Source organism: Rhinopithecus roxellana, chromosome 9 (genome assembly GCF_007565055.1).
Source record: "Rhinopithecus roxellana isolate Shanxi Qingling chromosome 9, ASM756505v1, whole genome shotgun sequence".
NCBI classification, from domain to species: Eukaryota; Metazoa; Chordata; class Mammalia; order Primates; family Cercopithecidae; genus Rhinopithecus; species Rhinopithecus roxellana.
The window spans coordinates 125,056,710-125,077,968 of record NC_044557.1 but is presented as its reverse complement, the minus strand read 5'-3'; the positions used below and the strand labels follow the sequence as shown (position 1 = coordinate 125,077,968).

The 21,259-nt window shown below is 45.4% G+C and overlaps 1 protein-coding gene and 1 long non-coding RNA gene across 2 annotated transcripts in view; one reads left to right on the top strand and one right to left on the bottom strand.

Moving 5' to 3' along the window:
- LOC115899688 overlaps positions 1-21,259 on the top strand; it is a 47,130-nt gene that overhangs the window by 22,642 nt on the left and 3,229 nt on the right. Inside the window, exon 2 of the long non-coding RNA XR_004059314.1 lies at positions 20,035-20,095. This is a non-coding gene — a long non-coding RNA (uncharacterized LOC115899688). The remainder of the gene's footprint in view (positions 1-20,034; positions 20,096-21,259) is intronic.
- PINX1 (PIN2 (TERF1) interacting telomerase inhibitor 1) overlaps positions 17,016-21,259 on the bottom strand; it is a 75,062-nt gene continuing 70,818 nt past the window's right edge. Inside the window, exon 7 of the mRNA XM_010376648.1 lies at positions 17,016-17,767. Coding sequence (XP_010374950.1) covers positions 17,258-17,767 — 510 coding nt within the window. The 3' untranslated portion in view covers positions 17,016-17,257. The remainder of the gene's footprint in view (positions 17,768-21,259) is intronic.

Genomic DNA, 21,259 nt, shown 5'->3' with positions numbered 1-21,259 from the left:
CCTTAAATGTAAATGGACTAAATGCTCCAATTAAAAGACACAGACTGGCAAACTGGATAAAGAGTCAAGACCCATCAGTCTGCTGTATTCAGGAGACCCATCTCACATGCAGAGACATACATAGGCTCAAAATAAAGGGATGGAGGAAGATCTACCAAGCAAATGGAGAACAAAAAAAAGCAGGGGTTGCAATCCTAGTCTCTGATAAAACAGACTTTAAACCATCAAAGATCAAAAGAGACAAAGAAGGCCATTACATAATGGTAAAGGGATCAATTCAACAGGAAGAGCTAACTCTCCTAAATATATATGCACCCAATACAGGAGCACCCAGATTCATAAAGCAAGTCCTTAGAGACTTACAAAGAGACTTAGACTCCCATACAATAATAATGGGAGACTTCAACACTCCACTGTCAACATTAGACAGATCAACGAGACAGAAAGTTAACAAGGATATCCAGGAATTGAACTCATCTCTGCACCAAGCGGACCTAATAGACATCTATAGAATTCTCCACCCCAAATCAACAGAATATACATTCTTCTCAGCACCACATCGCACTTATTCCAAAATTGACCACATAATTGGAAGTAAAGCACTCCTCAGCAAATGTAAAAGAACAGAAATTATAACAAACTGTCTCTCAGACCACAGTGCAATCAAACTAGAACTCAGGACTAAGAAACTCAATCAAAACCGCTCAACTACATGGAAACTGAACAACCTGCTCCTGAATGACTACTGGGTACATAACGAAATGAAAGCAGAAATAAAGATGTTCTTTGAAACCAATGAGAACAAAGATACAACATACCAGAATCTCTGGGACACATTTAAAGCAGTGTGTAGAGGGAAATTTATAGCACTAAATGCCCACAAGAGAAAGCAGGAAAGATCTAAAATTGACACTCTAACATCACAATTAAAAGAACTAGAGAGGCAAGAGCAAACACATTCAAAAGCTAGCAGAAGGCAAGAAATAACTAAGATCAGAGCAGAACTGAAGGAGATAGAGACACAAAAAACCCTCCAAAAAATCAATGAATCCAGGAGTTGGTTTTTTGAAAAGATCAACAAAATTGACAGACCACTAGCAAGGCTAATAAAGAAGAAAAGAGAGAGGAATCAAATAGACGCAATAAAAAATGATAAAGGGGATATCACCACTGACCCCACAGAAATACAAACTACCATCAGAGAATACTATAAACGCCTCTACGCAAATCAACTAGAAAATCTAGAAGAAATGGATAATTTCCTGGACACTTACACTCTCCCAAGACTAAACCAGGAAGAAGTTGAATCCCTGAATAGACCAATAGCAGGCTCTGAAATTGAGGCAACAATTAATAGCCTACCCACCAAAAAAAGTCCAGGACCAGATGGATTCACAGCTGAATTCTACCAGAGGTACAAGGAGGAGCTGGTACCATTCCTTCTGAAACTATTCCAGTCAATAGAAAAAGAGGGAATCCTCCCGAACTCATTTTATGAGGCCAACATCATCCTGATACCAAAGCCTGGCAGAGACACAACAAAAAAAGAGAATTTTAGACCAATATCCCTGATGAACATCGATGCAAAAATTCTCAATAAAATACTGGCAAACCGGATTCAGCAGCACATCAAAAAGCTTATCCACCATGATCAAGTGGGCTTCATCCCTGGGATGCAAGGCTGGTTCAACATTCGCAAATCAATAAACGTAATCCAGCATATAAACAGAACCAAAGACAAGAACCACATGATTATCTCAATAGATGCAGAAAAGGCTTTTGACAAAATTCAACAGCCCTTCATGCTAAAAACGCTCAATAAATTCGGTATTGATGGAACGTACCTCAAAATAATAAGAGCTATTTATGACAAACCCACAGCTAATATCATACTGAATGGGCAAAAACTGGAAAAATTCCCTTTGAGAACTGGCACAAGACAGGGATGCCCTCTCTCACCACTCCTATTCAACATAGTGTTGGAAGTTCTGGCTAGGGCAATCAGGCAAGAGAAAGAAATCAAGGGTATCCAGTTAGGAAAAGAAGAAGTCAAATTGTCCCTGTTTGCAGATGACATGATTGTATATTTAGAAAACCCCATCGTCTCAGCCCAAAATCTCCTTAAGCTGATAAGCAACTTCAGCAAAGTCTCAGGATACAAAATTAATGTGCAAAAATCACAAGCATTCTTATACACCAGTAACAGACAAACAGAGAGCCAAAGAATGAATGAACTTCCATTCACAATTGCTTCAAAGAGAATAAAATACCTAGGAATCCAGCTTACAAGGGATGTAAAGGACCTCTTCAAGGAGAACTACAAACCACTGCTCAGTGAAATCAAAGAGGACACAAACAAATGGAAAAACATACCATGGTCATGGATAGGAAGAATCAATATCGTGAAAATGGCCATACTGCCCAAGGTTATTTATAGATTCACCATCAAGCTACCAATGAGTTTCTTCACAGAATTGGAAAAAACTGCTTTAAAGTTCATATGGAACCAAAAAAGAGCCCGCATTGCCAAGACAATCCTAAGTCAAAAGGACAAAGCTGGAGGCGTCACGCTACCTGACTTCAAACTATACTACAAGGCTACAGTAACCAAAACAGCATGGTACTGGTACCAAAACAGAGATATAGACCAATGGAACAGAACAGAGTCCTCAGAAATAATACCGCACATCTACAGCCATCTGATCTTTGACAAACCTGAGAGAAACAAGAAATGGGGAAAGGACTCCCTATTTAATAAATGGTGCTGGGAAAATTGGCTAGCCATAAGTAGAAAGCTGAAACTGGATCCTTTCCTTACCCCTTATACGAAGATTAATTCAAGATGGATTAGAGACTTAAATGTTAGACCTAACACCATAAAAACCCTAGAAGAAAATCTAGGTAGTACCATTCAGGACATAGGCATGGGCAAGGACTTCATGTCTAAAACACCAAAAGCAACGGCAGCAAAAGCCAAAATTGACAAATGGGATCTCATTAAACTAAAGAGCTTTTGCACAGCAAAAGAAACTACCATCAGAGTGAACAGGCAACCTACAGAATGGGAGAAAATTTTTGCAACCTACTCATCTGACAAAGGGCTAATATCCAGAATCTACAAAGAACTCAAACAAATAGACAAGAAAAAAACAAACAACCCCATCAAAAAGTGGGCAAAGGATATGAACAGACATTTCTCAAAAGAAGACATTCATACAGCCAACAGACACATGAAAAAATGCTCATCATCACTCGCCATCAGAGAAATGCAAATCAAAACCACAATGAGATACCATCTCACACCAGTTAGAATGGTAATCATTAAGAAGTCAGGAAACAACAGGTGTTGGAGAGGATGTGGAGAAATAGGAACACTTTTACACTGTTGGTGGGATTGTAAACTAGTTCAACCATTATGGAAAACAGTATGGCAATTCCTCAAGGATCTAGAACTAGATGTACCATATGACCCAGCCATCCCACTACTGGGTATATACCCAAAGGATTATAAATTATTCTACTACAAAGACACATGCACACGTATGTTTATTGCGGCACTATTCACAATAGCAAAGACTTGGAATCAACCCAAATGTCCATCTGTGACAGACTGGATTAAGAAAATGTGGCACATATACACCATGGAATACTATGCAGCCATAAAAAAGGATGAGTTTGCGTCCTTTGTAGGGACATGGATGCAGCTGGAAACCATCATTCTTAGCAAACTATCACAAGAAGAGAAAACCAAACACCGCATGTTCTCACTCATAGGTGGGAACTGAACAATGAGATCACTTGGACTCGGGAAGGGGAACACCACACACTGGGGCCTATCATGGGGAGGGGGGAGGAGGGAGGGATTGCATTGGGGAGTTATACATGATATAAATGATGAATTGATGGGTGCTGACGAGTTGATGGGTGCAGCACACCAACATGGCATAAGTATGCATATGTAACAAACCTGCACGTTATGCACATGTACCCTAGAACTTAAAGTATAAAAAAAAAAAGAAAAAAATATATAAATTATATATCATTTATATTTATATAATATATAAATACATATAATTTATATATATTTATATAATAAATACATATAATTTATATATATTTATATATAAAAATATAAGCATAAATTATATATTTATATATAAATATATATTATTTATATATTATATAAATTATATATATTACAAATATATATATTCTCTATATACGTGTGTGTGTGTGTGTGTGTGTATATATACTACCTGGCCTGGCAAGTATTGTGCTTTTAATTTTTATTTTCACCTCTCTCTCTATATATATATATATACACACACACACACATATATATATTTCCTGATTTCCTTTAGTTTTTGCCCATGCTTTAACTCTTTCAGCACATTTCAGATGGTCATTTAAAGTCTTTTTCTAGTAAGTACTCTGTGTTTTCTCAGTGACTATTTCTGGAGGTTTATTTTGTTCCTTTGAATAGACCATGTTTCCCTGTTTCTCTGTATGCCTTGTAATCTTTCACTGAAAAAATGGACGTCTGAGGAACACCTCTTCCAATGTTTGAAGACTAGAGTTATTTATTATCAAGCCCCTGAACCTAAAGATCGGCCCAGGGTAAAGGCTTAAGGGCTGCTCAGGTCTTCTGGGCATGCATCCTATCTGGGCCTATGTGTGTGTATTTCTTCTGGCTGCTTTCAAATGTCTAATTTTCCAAAGCATCCCACCTCAACTTTTTCTCAGAGCCTTAGATGGCCTATTGTATTCCTCTGCCCATGATCTCTTGCTCACAGTTGTCCTCAGATCTACAGTCCTCCTACAGTTTTCACACATCATGGTGCACCCCGCTTCCTTCTGAGGCTTCCAGCCTAAGTTCCAAACTATGCTACCCTTCCATCTGAGCCAGGTGAGACAGATACTGGTTTGTTGGACATCCCACAAATAGGCGAGAATTATACAAAAATTTCGACTCTGCTCTTTCTGGCCCAAGGGAGAGAGTCAAAAATTGGTCCTGTTCCTCTGGCCTTCACTGCACGGGTGAGGCATGGGCAAGTAAAAACAGCACTAAATTTCCTACCATTCTGAGTATGGCTTTTTTCTGATTGGTATTCGCTTGGTTGCTACAGATCTTTGGTTGGTTTCTAGGGCTCTTTAAAGTGATTTCAGTCAGTCTGTAGTCGTTTATTCGATGTTTTATGGGAGAATAAGGGCCTGGAGCTTCCTGGTCTGCCATTTTGTTGATGTCCTCAGTATTTTAATCTTTTAAAAATGGATTGTACATGGTATTGTGCCTTTTTTTTTTTTTTTTTTTTTTTTTTTTTTGAGACAGGGTCTCGTTCTGTTGTCCACGTTGGAGTGCAGTAGTGCAATCAGCTTACTGTAAGCCCGAATTTCTGGACACAAGTGATGCTACCGCCTCAGCTTCCTGAACAGCTAGGACTACAGGTTCACCTTGCCTGGCTATTTTTAAAACTTTTTTGTAGAGATAGTGTGTTACTATGTTGCTCAGGCTGGTCTCAAACTCGTGGCCTCAAAGTGACCCTTCTGCTTTGGCCTCCCAAAGTGCTGGGATTTCAGGAGTGAGCTACCTTGCCAGGCAAATATTGTGCTTTTAATTTTTATTTTCAACAGTTCATTAAAGCATAAAAAATTGTGTGTTGTTCTTGTATCTTGTAAGCATGCTAAATCCATTATTAGTTCAAGGAGGTGGTTTAGGTAGATTTCTAGAGGTTTCTATGTAGAACAATCACCTTAAAACTCAATAAAAAATGCAATGAAAATGCAGTCAAAAGATTTGGACACTTTTCAAAAGAAGATATAAGAATAACCAATAAGCATGTTAAAAGGTTCAGCATTATTAGCTATCCAGAAGAAAATACAAACCAGAAGCAAAATGAGATACTGCTATGCTTTAGGATGACGAAAACTTGAAAGGTTGAGAATAGCAAGTGCTGGGGAGGTTGCAGAGCACACAGAACTTTCATGAACTTCTTGCAGGGATGGAAAGTGGTACCTTTTAGAAAACTGTTTGACAGATTCTAAATTAAACAAACATTTATCATATGACCCAACCTGTTCACTCCTAGGCATTTTCCAGGGGAAATGAAAGTGTATGCCCAAAGAAGGACTTGTATTTCAATGTTCATAGAAGTTTTATGCATAAGAGTCCAAAACTGCAAAAAAATCCAAAACTTCAATAAACTGTTATCTATCCATACAATGAAAACTGGCTAGCAATAAAAACTACGGACATTGTTGAATCTCAAAAGTATTATGCTAAGTGGGAGTGATTCTATGTATATGAGATTCTGGAAACAATAGAATTATAATGGTAAAGAGCAGATCAGTGGTTGCAAGGGGCAAGGCATGGGGGAGAGAGGACCGACTGTAAAGGGGCTTGAGGAAACACACTGGCGGATAGAAATGTTCTATATCGCAGTAGTTGTGGTCATTACACAACTGCATATGCTTCTCAAAAGTGACCAAATTGCACACTTAATAGTGGTGGATTTTATTGTTTGTAAATTATACTTTAATAAGTCTGATTTTATAAATGCAATCTTGAGTAGTAGACAGATTTCTTTGGCCTGCAGGTGCCCACTTAGCACCCTGAAAGGCCCCACTTGCCTAAAAATAGAGAAATAAGAGGAAATAATTTCATTTATTCACTTATTCATTTCATCATTTATTAAATTTATTATTTATTTACCAAAAGCATTTCTTAAACATGAATTAGGGGACAGACAGTACCAGGTGTTGGGACAGAGTGAGGAGAACTGCTCCTGTGATAAGCATGCACCCAGCACTCCATGAGTGCAGAAGAGGGACATCCAGCCCAGACCAGGGTGTCAGGGCAGCGGGTGGCTACTGAACTAAGTCCTAAATGATGAATATGTTGTGCTTTTCCCCCCGACATGTTCACATAATCATCCTAGGGAATAGCTGGGAGGCTCTTGTAGCACAGAAGAAAGAGTGGACACTTCAGAGTCACACAGGTGTGGGCTCCAGTCCTGACCTGGCTGTTTGCCAGCTGTGGAACCTTGAGAAAATGTCAATCAACCAGAGTCCCATTTTTTTCACACCCAGAGTCAGAGCAATCATAATTATCTATACATTGCTCTGAAAATAAATTAGAAAATATTTCTCTTTTTTTTGAGATGGAGTGTTGCTCTGTCACCAGGCTGGAGTGCAGTGGCGCAGTCTCGGCTCACTGCAACTTCCGCCTCCTGGGTTCACACTATTCTCCTGCCTCAGCCTCCCGAGTAGCTTGGATTACAGGCATGCACCACCATGCCCAGCTAATTTTTGTGTTTTTAGTAGAGATGGAGTTTCACCACATGGGCCAGGATGGTCTTGATCTCTTGACCTCGTGATCCGCCCACCTCGGCCTCCCAAAGTGCTGGAATTACAGGCGTAAGCCACCACACCCGGCCTAGAAAATACTTCTAAAACATCTAGCTCAATAAAGGATTAGTTATGATAACGAGACATACACATCAGGTAGCCTCTTTGGTCACCATAACCTCTTCCCACCATCCTGGTCAAACACTAGGAATAAAAAATGCAGGATTTGGGGTTCCTGAAACTCAAGACTCCCACAGTGTCACAGTCAGTAGAGTTGCAGCCAAGCAGACTTTGCTGCTGGCACCCGTCAGGAACCAGCCAGAAGAAGACCACAGCCCAGGGAGAGGTCACGAGATGCCACTCACCCCTTTTCTTCTGTCTAAGGTTGTTCTGCACCAAATCATTGCCTTATTTTGTGCCTCTCTGGTGAAATTTCTAAGCCTCTTTCCAGTTCTAAAATCCAAGGTCCATGAAGCCAAACTCAAAACACAAAAGTCAAACCCCAGCAAAGGGGGTTCAAAGTCATCATTCCCGAACTTCACTGTGAAGAGAAAAAGGTACTCAGGCACAAGCTCCTTCTAACTCTGAGCTTTCATGCCCGCGCATCCACGCACAGGTGTTTCGCTGCCCTTAGACACCAAATGAGCATTCCTTGGCTTGAAAACTCTCTTAAGGCTGACAGCCTCCTTTTGAATTTGGATACATAAAATTGTTAATATCCAAAGGAGGCACATGGCTTTGTTTTTCCAACTTTAGTGACACAGTTAGCTAAATGGCGAGCTCTTGAGGGCTGGGACCACGTCTTTTCACACCTGTATTCCCGGCCTCCAGCACAGGGCCTTCCCCACTGAAGCTTGTGGAACAAATGACTGAATGAACATATCTGATGGTGCTTTCCCGCAGCATTTGCTACATCTCTCCTCTAACTCATGTTGGCACAAAGGTACACCACGTGCCAAAATGGACTAAATCACACGCAGAAGAAATTCAATTATTAAAAACAAAAATCAAACATAGTACCCATCACATCTTTAGGATGAAAAAGGGGTTAGTCCTGGGGAAGACAGCCCAGGGTGATGGATGTCACACCCTTCTGCCACCCTTTATGAACTGGCGAGCCTGGCCAAGGTGCTAATCGACTCTGAGTCTGTTTCTCCACCTACAAAATGAGGAGCATAAGAATGCAGCTCTTACGGGGCTGTGGTGAGCAGGACTGCTTGTTTCAGGGATGAATGCTGGGAATGGTCCCCTGATTTGGAAGACCTACTGGCGCATGTGTCCTGAATACACTCTGATTGTCCCTATTCCAGCTCAGTTAACATCAGTTGTTCATTGCAGATTGCAAGGGCCTTGCCCATCACAGCAGGATTTTGTAATCCCTCCAGGCTAAATTGCAATAACTTGCTCTATTGGGGCTGCCTAGGAGTCCCGGGCAAGGGCAGGACCTGAAGCCTGTCACCTGAGCAGTCTGAGTCACTGTGCCCACACCTCAGTCCTGCCCCAGGGCCTGCACAGGTTACCACCTCCAGTGGCAAGCCCTGAATCTCCCTGGGACTCTGCTGTCTCCAGGATGACCTGGACACACCTTCCTGTGGCACATCCTGGAGCTTGTTGGTCCTGGGTAACAGTCACAGGAGCAGGTAAAAAGTGGCTCAGGAGCCTTAGGGATGGCTCCGCAGAGGACGGGGCCTGCTGGTGCCAGTCCCTCATCGGAGAGAGGATGGCAGCTGCCCTCCTGACCAGGACTAGGTTCCCTAGTATCATGTGAGGAGCACTTGGCATTTTTGAGAAAGACTTTCTTTTTTCTGAGGCAGGATCTTGCTCTGTCACCCAGGCTGGAGTGCAATGGTGCAAACATGGCTCACTGCAGTCTTGACCTCCCAGGCTCAAGTGATCCTCCCACCTCAGCCTCCCAAGTAGCTGAGATGACAGGCACGTGCCACCATGCCCAGCTAATTTTTATTTTTTGTAAGAGATGGGGGTCTCACCATGCTGCCCAGGTTGGAGGTCAAACTTGATTGCCCAGGCCACTCATGAACTCCTGGCCTCAAGCTATCATCCCACCTTGGTCTCCCGAAGTGCTGGTGATATGGTTTGGTTCTGTGTCCCCACCCAAATCTCATCTTGTAACTCTCACAATTTCCGCCTGTTGTGGGAGGGGCCCGGTGGGAGGTGATTGACTTATGGGGGCGGGGCTTTCCCGTGCTATTCTTGTGATGGTGAATGGGTCTCACAAGACCTGATGGTTTTAAAAAGGGGAGTTCCCCTGTACACGCTCTGTGCCTGCTGCCATCCATGTAAGACAGGACTTGCTCCTCCTCGCCTTCTACGATGATTGTGGGGCTTCCCCAACCATGTGGAACCGTAAGTCCAATTAAATTTCTCTTGTAAATTTCCCAGTCTCAGATATGTCTGTATCAGCAGCATGAAAATGAATACAGCTGGGATGACAACTCTGAGCCAATGCGTCCAGCATTGACTTTATTTTCTTAGAGCCATTTTAGGTTCACTGCAAAATTAAAAGGTACAGAGAATTCCCATATAGCACCTCTCCTACACCCAGGCACAGCCTCCTCCACTATCAACACCCCCACCAGAGTGGTACATTTGCGACTATGGATCAAGCTACCTTGCCACATTATCATCCCCCACAGTCACAGTTATGTTAGGGTTCACATGCACATTCTATGGGTTTGGACGGATATATGACGACACGTGTCCAGCATTCTAGGATCATCATTTCCTTGCCCTAAAAATCCTCCACAGCACTTCCTTTCCATTTTCTACTCTTGTATGTGTGGAAGGAGAGAAGAAAAATGCATGGCACGCCTGCTGTCAGGTATTTTGCTGAGCCGCATTTCATTTAATCCTACAGCCACCCTTTGAGCAAGGAAGACTTGAAAACAAGGCCCTGGGAATGAGTTTGCTGAGATCCCAGTGGCCAGGGGACAGTTACAAGGAAGGCCTAGGGAGATGTGCAGACGAATTCAGAATCAAGCTTTCAAGTAAGGTGAGTGAAGAGGTCTCATCTACTGAATGCAGTTCTGGGAGTCAAGGGAACCCCAAGTGCGGGGGGCGGGGTGTAGCCACAGAAGAGCATCACTGGTCAGACACCTTCATCCTGGGATATACCTGAGGCCTCCAGAACATGGGTTCTTGCCTGGGTATGGTCTGTTCATTTGTATTCATTCAAGAATCCTGTTAGCTGAGCATGATGATGTGGGCCTGCAGTCCCAGTTACTCAGCCATCTGCGGCAGGAGGATCACTTCAGCCCAAGAGGTCAAGGCTGCAGTGAGCTTTCATTATGCCACTGTACTCCATCCTGGGTGACAGAGCAAGACCCTGTCTTTACTTTAAAAAGAGGAGAGAGAGAAAGGGGGGGATAGAAGGAGAGAGAGAAGAGCGAGCGAGCTGTACCTTCCTTGTGCCTGGCACCGTCCTGGTGCGGAATACAAAGATGAAGGTTGCCTTCAGAGGTCCTAGGGTTGAATGGGGAAAGTGACATGCCCCAAAACACAAGTAGACTTTGATGAGCGCAGAGAGCACTATGAACATTCAGAAAATGGACACTGCTTCTGGGGGCCGGATCAGGACAGGCTGGAGAAGTGGATGGCACCTGTGGCAGGCCTTGAAGCCAGTGGGTGGAGAAGGGAAGCCTGGTCAGAGCCACAGATATGCACCAGGGGAGGGACTGTGGGCAGGAAGCAGAGCCGGGGGTGCAGGTCCGGGGGAGCGGCATTACGGAGGGAACGATGGGAGGTGCAGGGCAGCACTGTCCTGGCAGGGATCAGACAGAGGGGTGTCGAGCTGGGAGCTCCCTGATGGCGAGGACCTACCTAGTGTACAGTGGTGGCAGACACTTGATTAGGTTGGACTGCTGATGACGCCTCTTGATGTTGGGGTGAGACTGAATGACAGCATGGGGTGCCTGTAATAATAATGGGGGGGGCTGACAAGAGGCAGCCTGGAGAGGATGAGTTCCTCTTAAGACCCACGGCATCTGACAGGCCCTCTGGACGGTCGGTTGGAGATGCAGGATGAAAGCTTGAGACTAGTGGGGACAGAAATGCTGACCTGGGAATCACACAGAAAGCAGGAGAAACCCCAGCCGTGCAGATGTACACAGCAAATGGATAGTCAAAGGACAGAACCCACAGCTCAGAAACACTTAAGGGCGTCCATCTTCCCACACTTAGCTGACCACAGGAGGAGGAAGAGCCAAAGAGTATTCAGAAAAGGCGGAGACTTAGGAGTTGCATGGAGTTGAGATAGTTGGAGAAGGAGACTAAATGGTCTGAGATGCAGTTACTCACCGGGGCAGCCACATACCTCACAAAGGTGAAGATGAGGGTGCTTCCTTCCGTTAAGGTGCTGGGGTCACTCTGGATTGCTCAAGACTTTGATTCTCTAAGGTTTGAAGACCGGAGTCGGAGTTTGCCTTCAGCAGTTTTCCGTGGAACAAATGTGTGTTGATACCTGTTTTTGTCCCATCCAGGTTCGAGGGGCATCCCTAGTTAGTGGGTGGAGGGAGGCTACCTGGAGGCCACCTCTCCTCTCCCATCCCTGTGCACCCCATCTGCACACTCAGTAGATCCTCTGGAGACAGGAGGGGCAGGGGCAGGAGGAAGTTGGGCTTTATCTTCAGACTGACCTGTTAAGAGCCATCCCAAGTAGGTGAAACACATTTCTAATGCATTCTATGTGCAGAAGGCACATAATATAATTGTGTGAATTTATCGCAGAGTTAGAAATGTTGTTAAATGTAGACGGTTCCTCCTCAGGTACAAGTAAAATGAGTTGGCAAAGAGCTTCTCACAGCTCATGCATGAATGCCAAAGGGGAGAGGACATTCGCTAGCCACGGTGTAGGAGGCTGCGTCCTGGGCATCAATGTGTTGAGATTAATCCAGGACATGGCAGTCCTTTCTCAATGACACACATTCATAGAACTTGAATGTGGGTAGGCTCTGTAATGAGTCAGTCACTCTGTTGTCAACTGGCCTGGAGCCGGGAGTCGGTGTTCAATAAATGTTTTCAGAACAAATAACTGCTTTCAGCACCCACGCACCTTTTTCTAAGGAAACTCAACGTAGAATATACAAACAGAAAATTTCAGCTATAACTGATTACAAAATTCTCCCCCCCAGCTAAAGACTTCACTGCTGCTTTCCTTAAAGGTTCACTGCTAATGCCTGCGCAACAGGTCGGCTGAGGTGGGAGGACTCACACAGCCTGCACCAGCCCCCTACCCACCCGTCCATAGGAGGCGAGGCCCGGCCCCACCCGCCCTTCTTTACCTGCTGTCTTTCTCTGGCTTATTCCTGCCTCTTACTGGTTCCATGAAGGCTTTGTGTATGCCACTGCAGTATATTCAGTATTTCCTAAATAGATCGATAGATCGGACACTTTTCTGCAAGGAGTTTAGTCATCGACTTTACTAGGACACGGTACTAATTTGCTCATTAATAATCAAGCACTATAAAATCACACACTGAGCACCCAACCTGACCTGCCCTGCCTGCCGGCACAACAGGCTCTGAAATGCAGCGGCTGCAGAACCAGCGAGATAAACAGGGCGGTGACGAGGAGGTTCTTACTCCAATCTGAGTACAGCCGCTGCCTGCTGATCCCAGGGCTGAGATCACTCGGACAGACTGTGCCGAAGCCTTCCCTGATGCTGTTTCTTCTCAGTAAACAGGTCTCGGCATGTGCCTGCCAGTCAGTGAACAGGTGGAGGAGGAGGGAGGCAGAGGGATGGCCTCTACTAGGGAAGAGATGCTCACGGGGATTTCAACTCTCCAAAGCATCAATATTTTCTACAAACTGAAAACACTCTTCTTCAGAATTGCAAACAGGGTTGAAGAAGCCGACTCACCCAATTTCCCACCCACCTCTTGACCAAGTTGGAAAAGAAAATCCATTGAGAATGTCTCACGTGCAGCATACCTCAAAGAATTTTCTATAGCTCATCCGAATCATACTAACTTAAATCAATTGTCAAACTCTTTGCCGTTTGCCTGCCGCTTTCAAACCCACTCCCAGTGAAGAGGAACAATGACACGTGAAGAGCATCTGCAATAGGGAGCCTCGCAGGTGGAACTGACTGTAGCAAGGATGGAGGAAAAGGGGCGCGGGCTTGTGACTACGGTAGCTAGTGGGCAGGGGCATCACGGGGCCTCTGGGAACAGCATCAGTCTAGTTATAAAAAGGCTGAGAGCCGGGAGCAGTGGCTCACGCCTGTAATCCCAGCACTTGGGGAGGCCGAGGCGGGCAGGTCATCTGAGGTCAGAAGTTTGAGACCAGCTTGGCCAACATGGCGAAACCCTCTCTATTAAAAATACAAAAATTAGCTGGGCGTGATGGTGCACACCTGTAGTCCCAGATATTTGGGAGGCTGAGGCAGGAGAATTACTTGAACCTGGAAGGTGGAGGCTGCAGTGAGCCAAGATCACGTCACTTCACTCCAACCTGGGTGACAGGGCGAGACTCCATCTTAAATAAATAAATAAATAAATAAAATAAAATAAAATAAAAGGCTGAGAGGCCCTTCTGTAAAAGGGGATGATGATAATGGTTACCTCCTGGGTTGTTTGAGGACTACATGAGTTGACTTATTTGAAGTGTCTGGAATAAGGCCAGGCATCCAAGACGTCATACAATAATAATAATAATAATAATAATAATAATAATAATAATAATCCATTAAAATTAACAGAAAAGGAGAGCAGGTTACTGCAGGACAACACAGAAGAGCCTCTTCAGTCGACAAATATTTCCTTGGGAGCCGCTTTTCCTCTTTAAACTGAAAGAACCAAGGAAAGCACTGAAGACTAAAATTAATGTATTTTTACTTGGCGAAATAATTCAAGGCAAAAACAGGGTTAATATGCTATCCATTTTTAAAGTATCAAGCATAAAATGCAATTCAGAGTATTTGTTTTGTTGTTCTAATTTCCACTTAGATCCAGAAAACCAAGTGAACTGAAAAACAGATACAGAAAAACGAAAGCTGAGGGTATCTAGAGAAAGAGAGTCTCCACCTCCTTTGGAACAAATCTGCTCTTTGCCGAGTATGTGACTCATTCTCAGGCTGCCCACTCAGTTATTAAAATAATTCAGGAGGGGTCAGAAGCAGTGGCTCACACCTGTAATCCCAGCACTTTGGGAGCCCAAGGTGGGCGGATCACTTTGAGCTCAGAAGTTTGAGACTAGCCTGGGCAACATGGCAAAACCCGGTCTCTACTAAGAATACAAAAATTAGCAGGGCGTGGTGGCCAGTGCCTGTAATCCCAGCTACTCAGGAGGCTGAGGCAGGAGAATCGCTTGAATCCAGGAGGCGGAGGTTGCAGTGAGCTGAGATTGCACCACTGCAGTCCCTCCTGGGTGACAGAACGAGACTCCCCGTCAAAAAAAAACAAAAACAAAAACAAAAAACAAAACATTCAGGAGGCTTTTCTCCAGTCTATGAAAATAACCATCACCACATTCTACATCCTCTCAGTAGAAGTTGCATGTGGGCCAGGTGTAGTGGCTCACACCTGTAATCCCAGCACTTTAGGAAGCCAAGGCGGGAGGATCACCTGAGGCCAGGAGTTCAAGACCAGCCTGGGCAACACAGCAAGACCGTGTCTCTAGAAAAAATAAAAACATTAGCCAGGTGTGGTGGCATATGCCTGCAGCCCCAGCTACTGGGGAGGCTGAGGCAGGAGGACTGCTTGAGCCCAGGAGTTCGAAGCTGCAGTGAGCTTTGATCAGGCCTCTGCACTCCAGCCTGGACGACAGAAAGAGACCCTATCTCTGGGGGAAAAAAAAAACCCAACAGTTGCACGTGAACAATCTTACAGTCGGGCTGCCTTGGAATTCCTAACTCCAGGAACTACCAGCTCCCTTCTGTACCTCCCTCCTCTGGTCTTCCCACCCAGCCCCTTCACCCACGTCTGACCTAAATGCATTCCACCTGCCTCCTAAATACGCCTGCACACAATTTGGTATATTCTCCTGGCTCTAATTTTTACCGGGAAAGGAAGTTAAAACAAAAGGCCAAAAAAAAAAAAAAAAAAAAAAAAAAACCCAATCAGCATCTACTTATTTTTGAAAGTTAGCTCCCCTTAGGTTCCAGGCATTCCACTTATTTCTGGATCTCTGGTTTCACAGGCAAGATGGGACAGGCAGACAGAACTTGGGCATGTGCCCTCTGTGGAGAAAGTGACTTCAGAAACCTCTGAGGCTTTATTAGCCTGCGATTCTAAACTCGGGGGGACATGAAAAACTCAGAGACGAGTCATCAGGCTCTATCTTCATAAGACTTTTTTCTCTCTCTGTGTGTGTGTGTGTGTGTGTGTGTGTGTGTGTGTGTGTGTCTTTTCAAACAAATAGCACTGCGCAGTATCCTTAGAGACTACAGCCAAAGGTCCTTCACGTATTTTCTCTACATTTCAAGAGTCTCAGGACCATGCTTCTTATCTAATGTGTGACCTTATCTAATGTGTGACCCTTGAAAGGGGAAAAGGTCACGGAATTGGGGGCAAGTTTGAGTTCCCGTCACCAGCCACAATCTCTAGATCAAACGGAGGACAACACACCGCCTGGGCCCTGGCCAGGTTTGCCTGAAGCAGGGCCAGGCAGCCTCAAGGCCTCCATGGCAGGCTGGGGATATGGGGACGTGGGAAAAGGGGGTGCAGGGAAACTGGGAACTAGGCGGGGAGCGTGAGAAAGGGAATAAACCCGTACGCCGATGAAGAGGAAAAGCAGGAGGAGATGAAGGCAGTGCAGGGGGCAGAACAGCGGACACAGGGCCGGGAAGGTGGCAGGGCTGCACTCCAGAACCTCAGCTGAGCGTTTTCTTCTCCTGTGTCCAGGAATGGTGTGAAGTGTCTGCAGGCGTCCGAGTGAACCCACAGGGAGAGTTCGGCTGGCACACAGGGAGATGGGCCAGGGCGTGGCAGGCGAGGGCAGCACAAGCATGGTGCTGCGACACCACTGCTGGGAGCAGGGCTGAAAGGCGTCTTTTGCTCTAAGGACTTTCATAAGGCAGTCCCAATCCAAAGACCAACCTCAGTTTCATGGCCTTAGCCTCTCAGTTTCTTAAGCCTTCTGAGGACCTCCTGATCATGACGAGTAAGTCATTATTTACAGCCATGTGACAGATAAATCAGTATAGGTGATTTGTCCTGAAGGACCCCCAAAAGGAAATACATGAGAGTACCCACACTCGGCACAGGAACAGCAAGAGTCCTCCTGTGAGAGCTGAGGGAGGACACTGGCCCTGAGTCTGTCCACTGCTGAAGCTTGGCAGAGGCTGGGGGAAGACCTCAGAACAGTCGGCTGCCACTGCTTAGTGGAGGGGAGGGCGGTAAAACGTTTCCCCATCAAACCAAAACACAACAAAAAACCTCTCTGATTTGGGAATGTAATCATATAATTTCCACTTGGCAAAAATGTTGGTTGGCTATAGAACAAAAAGAACAATCTGAATCCAAGCTATTGCCTCTTAATCCTTTAATTAGGCTGAGTCTTTCAGAAGAAAGCACCATTCATTTTTACTGAAGGGAACCAAGAGCAGAGATAGTGACACACACACACACACAGACACGCGCATGCACACACGTGTGCACACATACATGAATGCATGTATTTGTAATGATTATAATTAAACACTCTTGCTGAAGGGCTCAGAGTTTACAAGAAAATTTATTTGTGTCTGAGAGCCGCCATTTAGAACATTAAAAAGGCCCTCCTGGGAACGTAACTTGGGGGAGATGTGGTGAGAGGGCGGGACTCAGCAGCCCACAGGCATGTCACAAGATGTGCCCAGATGCTCTGGGGTGAACTCTGCTCTGACTTCAGGCCAGAGGTGTCTGCCCCGGCAGTGCCCTAACAGCTGAGTGGTCGGAAGGCTCCAGCTGGGGAGGATTCATTTGGAATCTTTCTTCTTCTTCTTCACTGGTGTTTCTTTTGGCGTAGCGTCCTCTGCTAACTCTACTGGCTTTTGCGGCTTTTTCTTCCCTCTTCTCTTTTTGGGCTTCAGGGTGAAGTCCCCGCCCTCAGGTGGCTGCGCATGGTCCCCTGCATCCGGAGCAGAGGCCTCAGAACTCTGGTCCCAGCAGGGGCCTCTGAGCTGCTCTCCCGCTGGCCCGCTCTTCTTGGCCACTCGCTCCTGGGCCTTGGGCCTCTTGGGCTTTCCCTCCATGTGCCTCTTGGCCTTAGGCTGGGGGTAACTCTCCACATCTTCACCCGTGGCCTCTTTGTTTCTTTTCTTCCCCCTTTTGCGTTCCACCTGCGTCTCAGAAGTGTCAGACCCTGGAACTGGGACCTGGGGCTTGTTCTTCAGTGCTGCCATCCGCTTGGCAAAGTACTCCTGGATGGTGAAGGCACTGGTTGTCGTGGTTTCGTTCTCATCTGGAGTGGAGGGACTGGCATCACCCTATAGTGCGCAGAAGAGTTAAAAGGCAGGTAAGCATCAACTGTTCATCCCTCACTGCACCCAGGAGGCACTCACACCCGGCACTCACACCCGGCACCCACACCCGGCACCCACACGCGGCACTCACATCCGGCACTCACACCCGGCACCCACACCCGGCACCCACACCTGGCACTCACACCCGGCACTTAGGAGACAAGGCTGAGTGCCAGGCTTCTTTCGGCCTCTCTCCCTTCTGGTCGGCCTGAACTGCAGGCCTGGAGCAAAACAGCCACACACTCTGGCTAGGTACTAGGTGGGGTGGTAGATGACAGGCAGAAGTTAATGTCAGAAGGGAGCTGGCAAGCCGCCTCGATGGAATTCTGAGTAAACATCTCCCTAGAAACAAGTGTTGTGGTGACTAAGCTCCCAGAATCTCATATCAGAAACAGGGACACTGGCGTTCCAGAGCTTCATGATTTTGTTAGACAACGATTTCACCTTCATTATGAATTACACGGGCCTCTGTGTTGATCTAGAAACTTAAGACACCACCTAGATAGGTTAACCTTCCATGAGGACAGGAGCCGCATTCCACCCTGGAACCTGGCTTGCCGGGGGCACCCTTTCTCACCCAAAGGCGGAGTGTGGCTGCTCTGGCAGCTGCTCCTGAATGGAGTGCAGAGTGGAGACTCCGCGTGTCTCAGCCTCCTCCCTGAAACAGCGGGCCAGCTTGGGGGCTTCTTTCCCTCAGCTGGGGGTGGGGAGGAAGGAAATGCCCCCTCCTTCCCTAACAAAAACTAGATACTCAGGACTGTATTCGGGCTATTCTTAAATTTGAGGAGTTACTCACACATAACAGCTGAGATGAGGATTTTAATTTTAAATGAGTATATTGCATTGTCAGATAATATCTGCTATAAGAAAAAATGTGAAAAAAGTATATATCTAAAAGTACATTTTGCTGTAAAGCTTGAGAAGTGGGAGAAAATTCCTAAGGGGAGAGGCTGGGATAAAGAATGAAATGCTGGAATCACCATTTGGGTTGAGGCTGGCAGTAAGGTGAGGAGGCGTGCCTGTGGGGCAGGAAGTGCCTTCGGGTTGAAGACTACAAGGAATATGCTCGGAGTCAAATCAATGTCTGCAGCAACTCTGCCCACAGAGACTCTGGAAATAAGTCATTAAGCTAGCATGCTAAACTTAGGTTTTCATAGTCGCCTGGCTTCTTCCTTCATACTCATTTACCTCACAAGAAGAGGCTGGGTATTCCATGCTTTCACGGTGGGAGGGTGGGAAAGGGCTCCTGAATAAAGCAATCTCTAAATCAGGATTCTACTATGATCCTAAGCTTGGCTGGCAAGGTTCTGCGTCTGCAGGTAACTGAATTACAAACCACCTATAAACAGACCCTGTATTGTCTTGACAGAGTGGTCCTCAAAAACCAGCTTAGTGGAATCCAAGATAATGTCCCATTTGCAGTTCCAGCAGAATCAATATTATTATATATGAACGGACAACTAGGGCTTGAGTGGCAAGTGCCTCAGAGAGCTTTCACAAAAGGGTACATAAAAAAATCATGTGGTCAATTTTGGAATTTCAAAACAGGCAGAACATGAGGAATAAATCAACTGAGTTTTGGGAAGAAGTTTTAATTTTATCCATTACTATTCAATTTGTGCTGGAATTCCATGGGGTGATTTTGAGAAAAATAAAAAATATCTGCTCCCAGGAGATTTGTCTTTTTGTTCTTCAAATGTCGAAAAAGAGCTGAAATGCTGCACAGCCGAATGAAGGATCTTCTCAAGGCTCTCCTGGTGCGAGCCAATCCCAGGCTTATGAACGAGAGAGATCCTGCCACCCAGATGGGCACCTCACAGCCACATGGAGACAGAGACAGGCTCGGTGACCAGCCACCCTCACAGCCACATGGGGACAGGCTCGGTGATCAGGCACCCTCAGAGTCACATGGGGACAGGCTCGGTGACCAGCCACCCTCACAGCCACACGGGGACAGACTCGGTGACCAGCCACCCTCACAGCCACACAGAGACAGGCTCGGTGACCACGGCGGGCTCGTTTATGCAACAGAAATCTCACTGATAGTTTTGCAGCACTACAGGCGCCTGCAGTCTGTGGGCCCTCTTTTGGAATGTATTTGTGAGGCTGGAACTCACATCTGAGTCAAATCCTATGACTCCTTACCTTGCTTATCTATTTATTACCTTGTGAATTCCTGATTTTAACCACAGGAGCTAAGTGCTGGTATTAATCACATTTTTTATTATCAGGAAGTACAAAACCATCTTTGAGTCACTTGTTGAATTCAGTGTGTCTTCCTAATCCCAGAAAGTAAGTAGGCTCATAATCAATTCCTGGGATGTAAGTTTAATAGGCACAGCCACTGCACAGGCTTGGCAGGGCATGGAGACAGGCTAGAGAGGGGCTAGCACCCGAGTCCTACTTCTTCCCAGCAAAGTGCTGGCCACATAATGACCGGCTAGAGAGAGCTGCTTAATGCGGGGGTAGCCACCCTCCCACACCACAGAAATGTGCCTATTGTACAAGGCCATGGACTCAAAGGAAAAATACACTGAAAATCTGACTCCTGCAGGAGCAATGGCCAGGACTCATCTTTTTATACACCAAAGTCAGAAACTCAGTTTCACTGCAGAGATTCTAATCCTGCTTCTGCATTCTTGACCATGGCATCACATAAAAATATATACATATTTTCAAGAAAACTAATGCTTTTGTATCTGGTCTCTATCAAAGTAAACAAGTATTGAGAAAAACAAGTCACTTTAAAGTATTTTGAAGTGACAATAACTTGCATTTTCCCACATTTCCAATAAACACACAATACAACCTCAAAAAATAAAATCTGTAATATTTAAATGTGACGTTCACCGCTTCATAAACGTTGAGAATGTCTGTTTGCTAACTGTGTTCCAAAAACTAATGAAACAAATTTAAGAGTAACTTGAAAACTTCTGGTTCTATATAAAATACTACCAAGAAATATGGTTAATCATCTTGCCAAATGTGATTTAAGCTCAGGGATTCAGGAAACGTCGCTCTCTTTTGAATTCCAATGCCTGCTGTTCAACTAAAGGAGGTTTTAGTCACTAATGGCAAAAACCGTGAGCACTTTGGCACCAACCTAATAAAACAAGCAGGGCTAGCCTTGCCCGTTCGCAGCAAGCCTCACGGTCCCCTCCCTTCCTTCAGTGCTAATGAGTGCATCGCATGTGTCAAAAACATTTGTGACTTTCCCAAATGGTAAGTGGGCCTTAATTTCTACCCAATCAATAAGCACTTGTGGGTTTGAACTGAGATGACTCCGGAGCATCTGCTCCCCAGTTCACAGAGCCCTGAGAGTTGAAAGCCAGGCCCACGGGAGCACCTTGCTCACTCACGTGAGGAAGCTTCACCCAAAGTGATCAGGCCCGGGGGTCCTGAGGAAGGCAGCTATCACCACTGTGCCAGGCACTTGACATCAAGTGGCATCTCAGC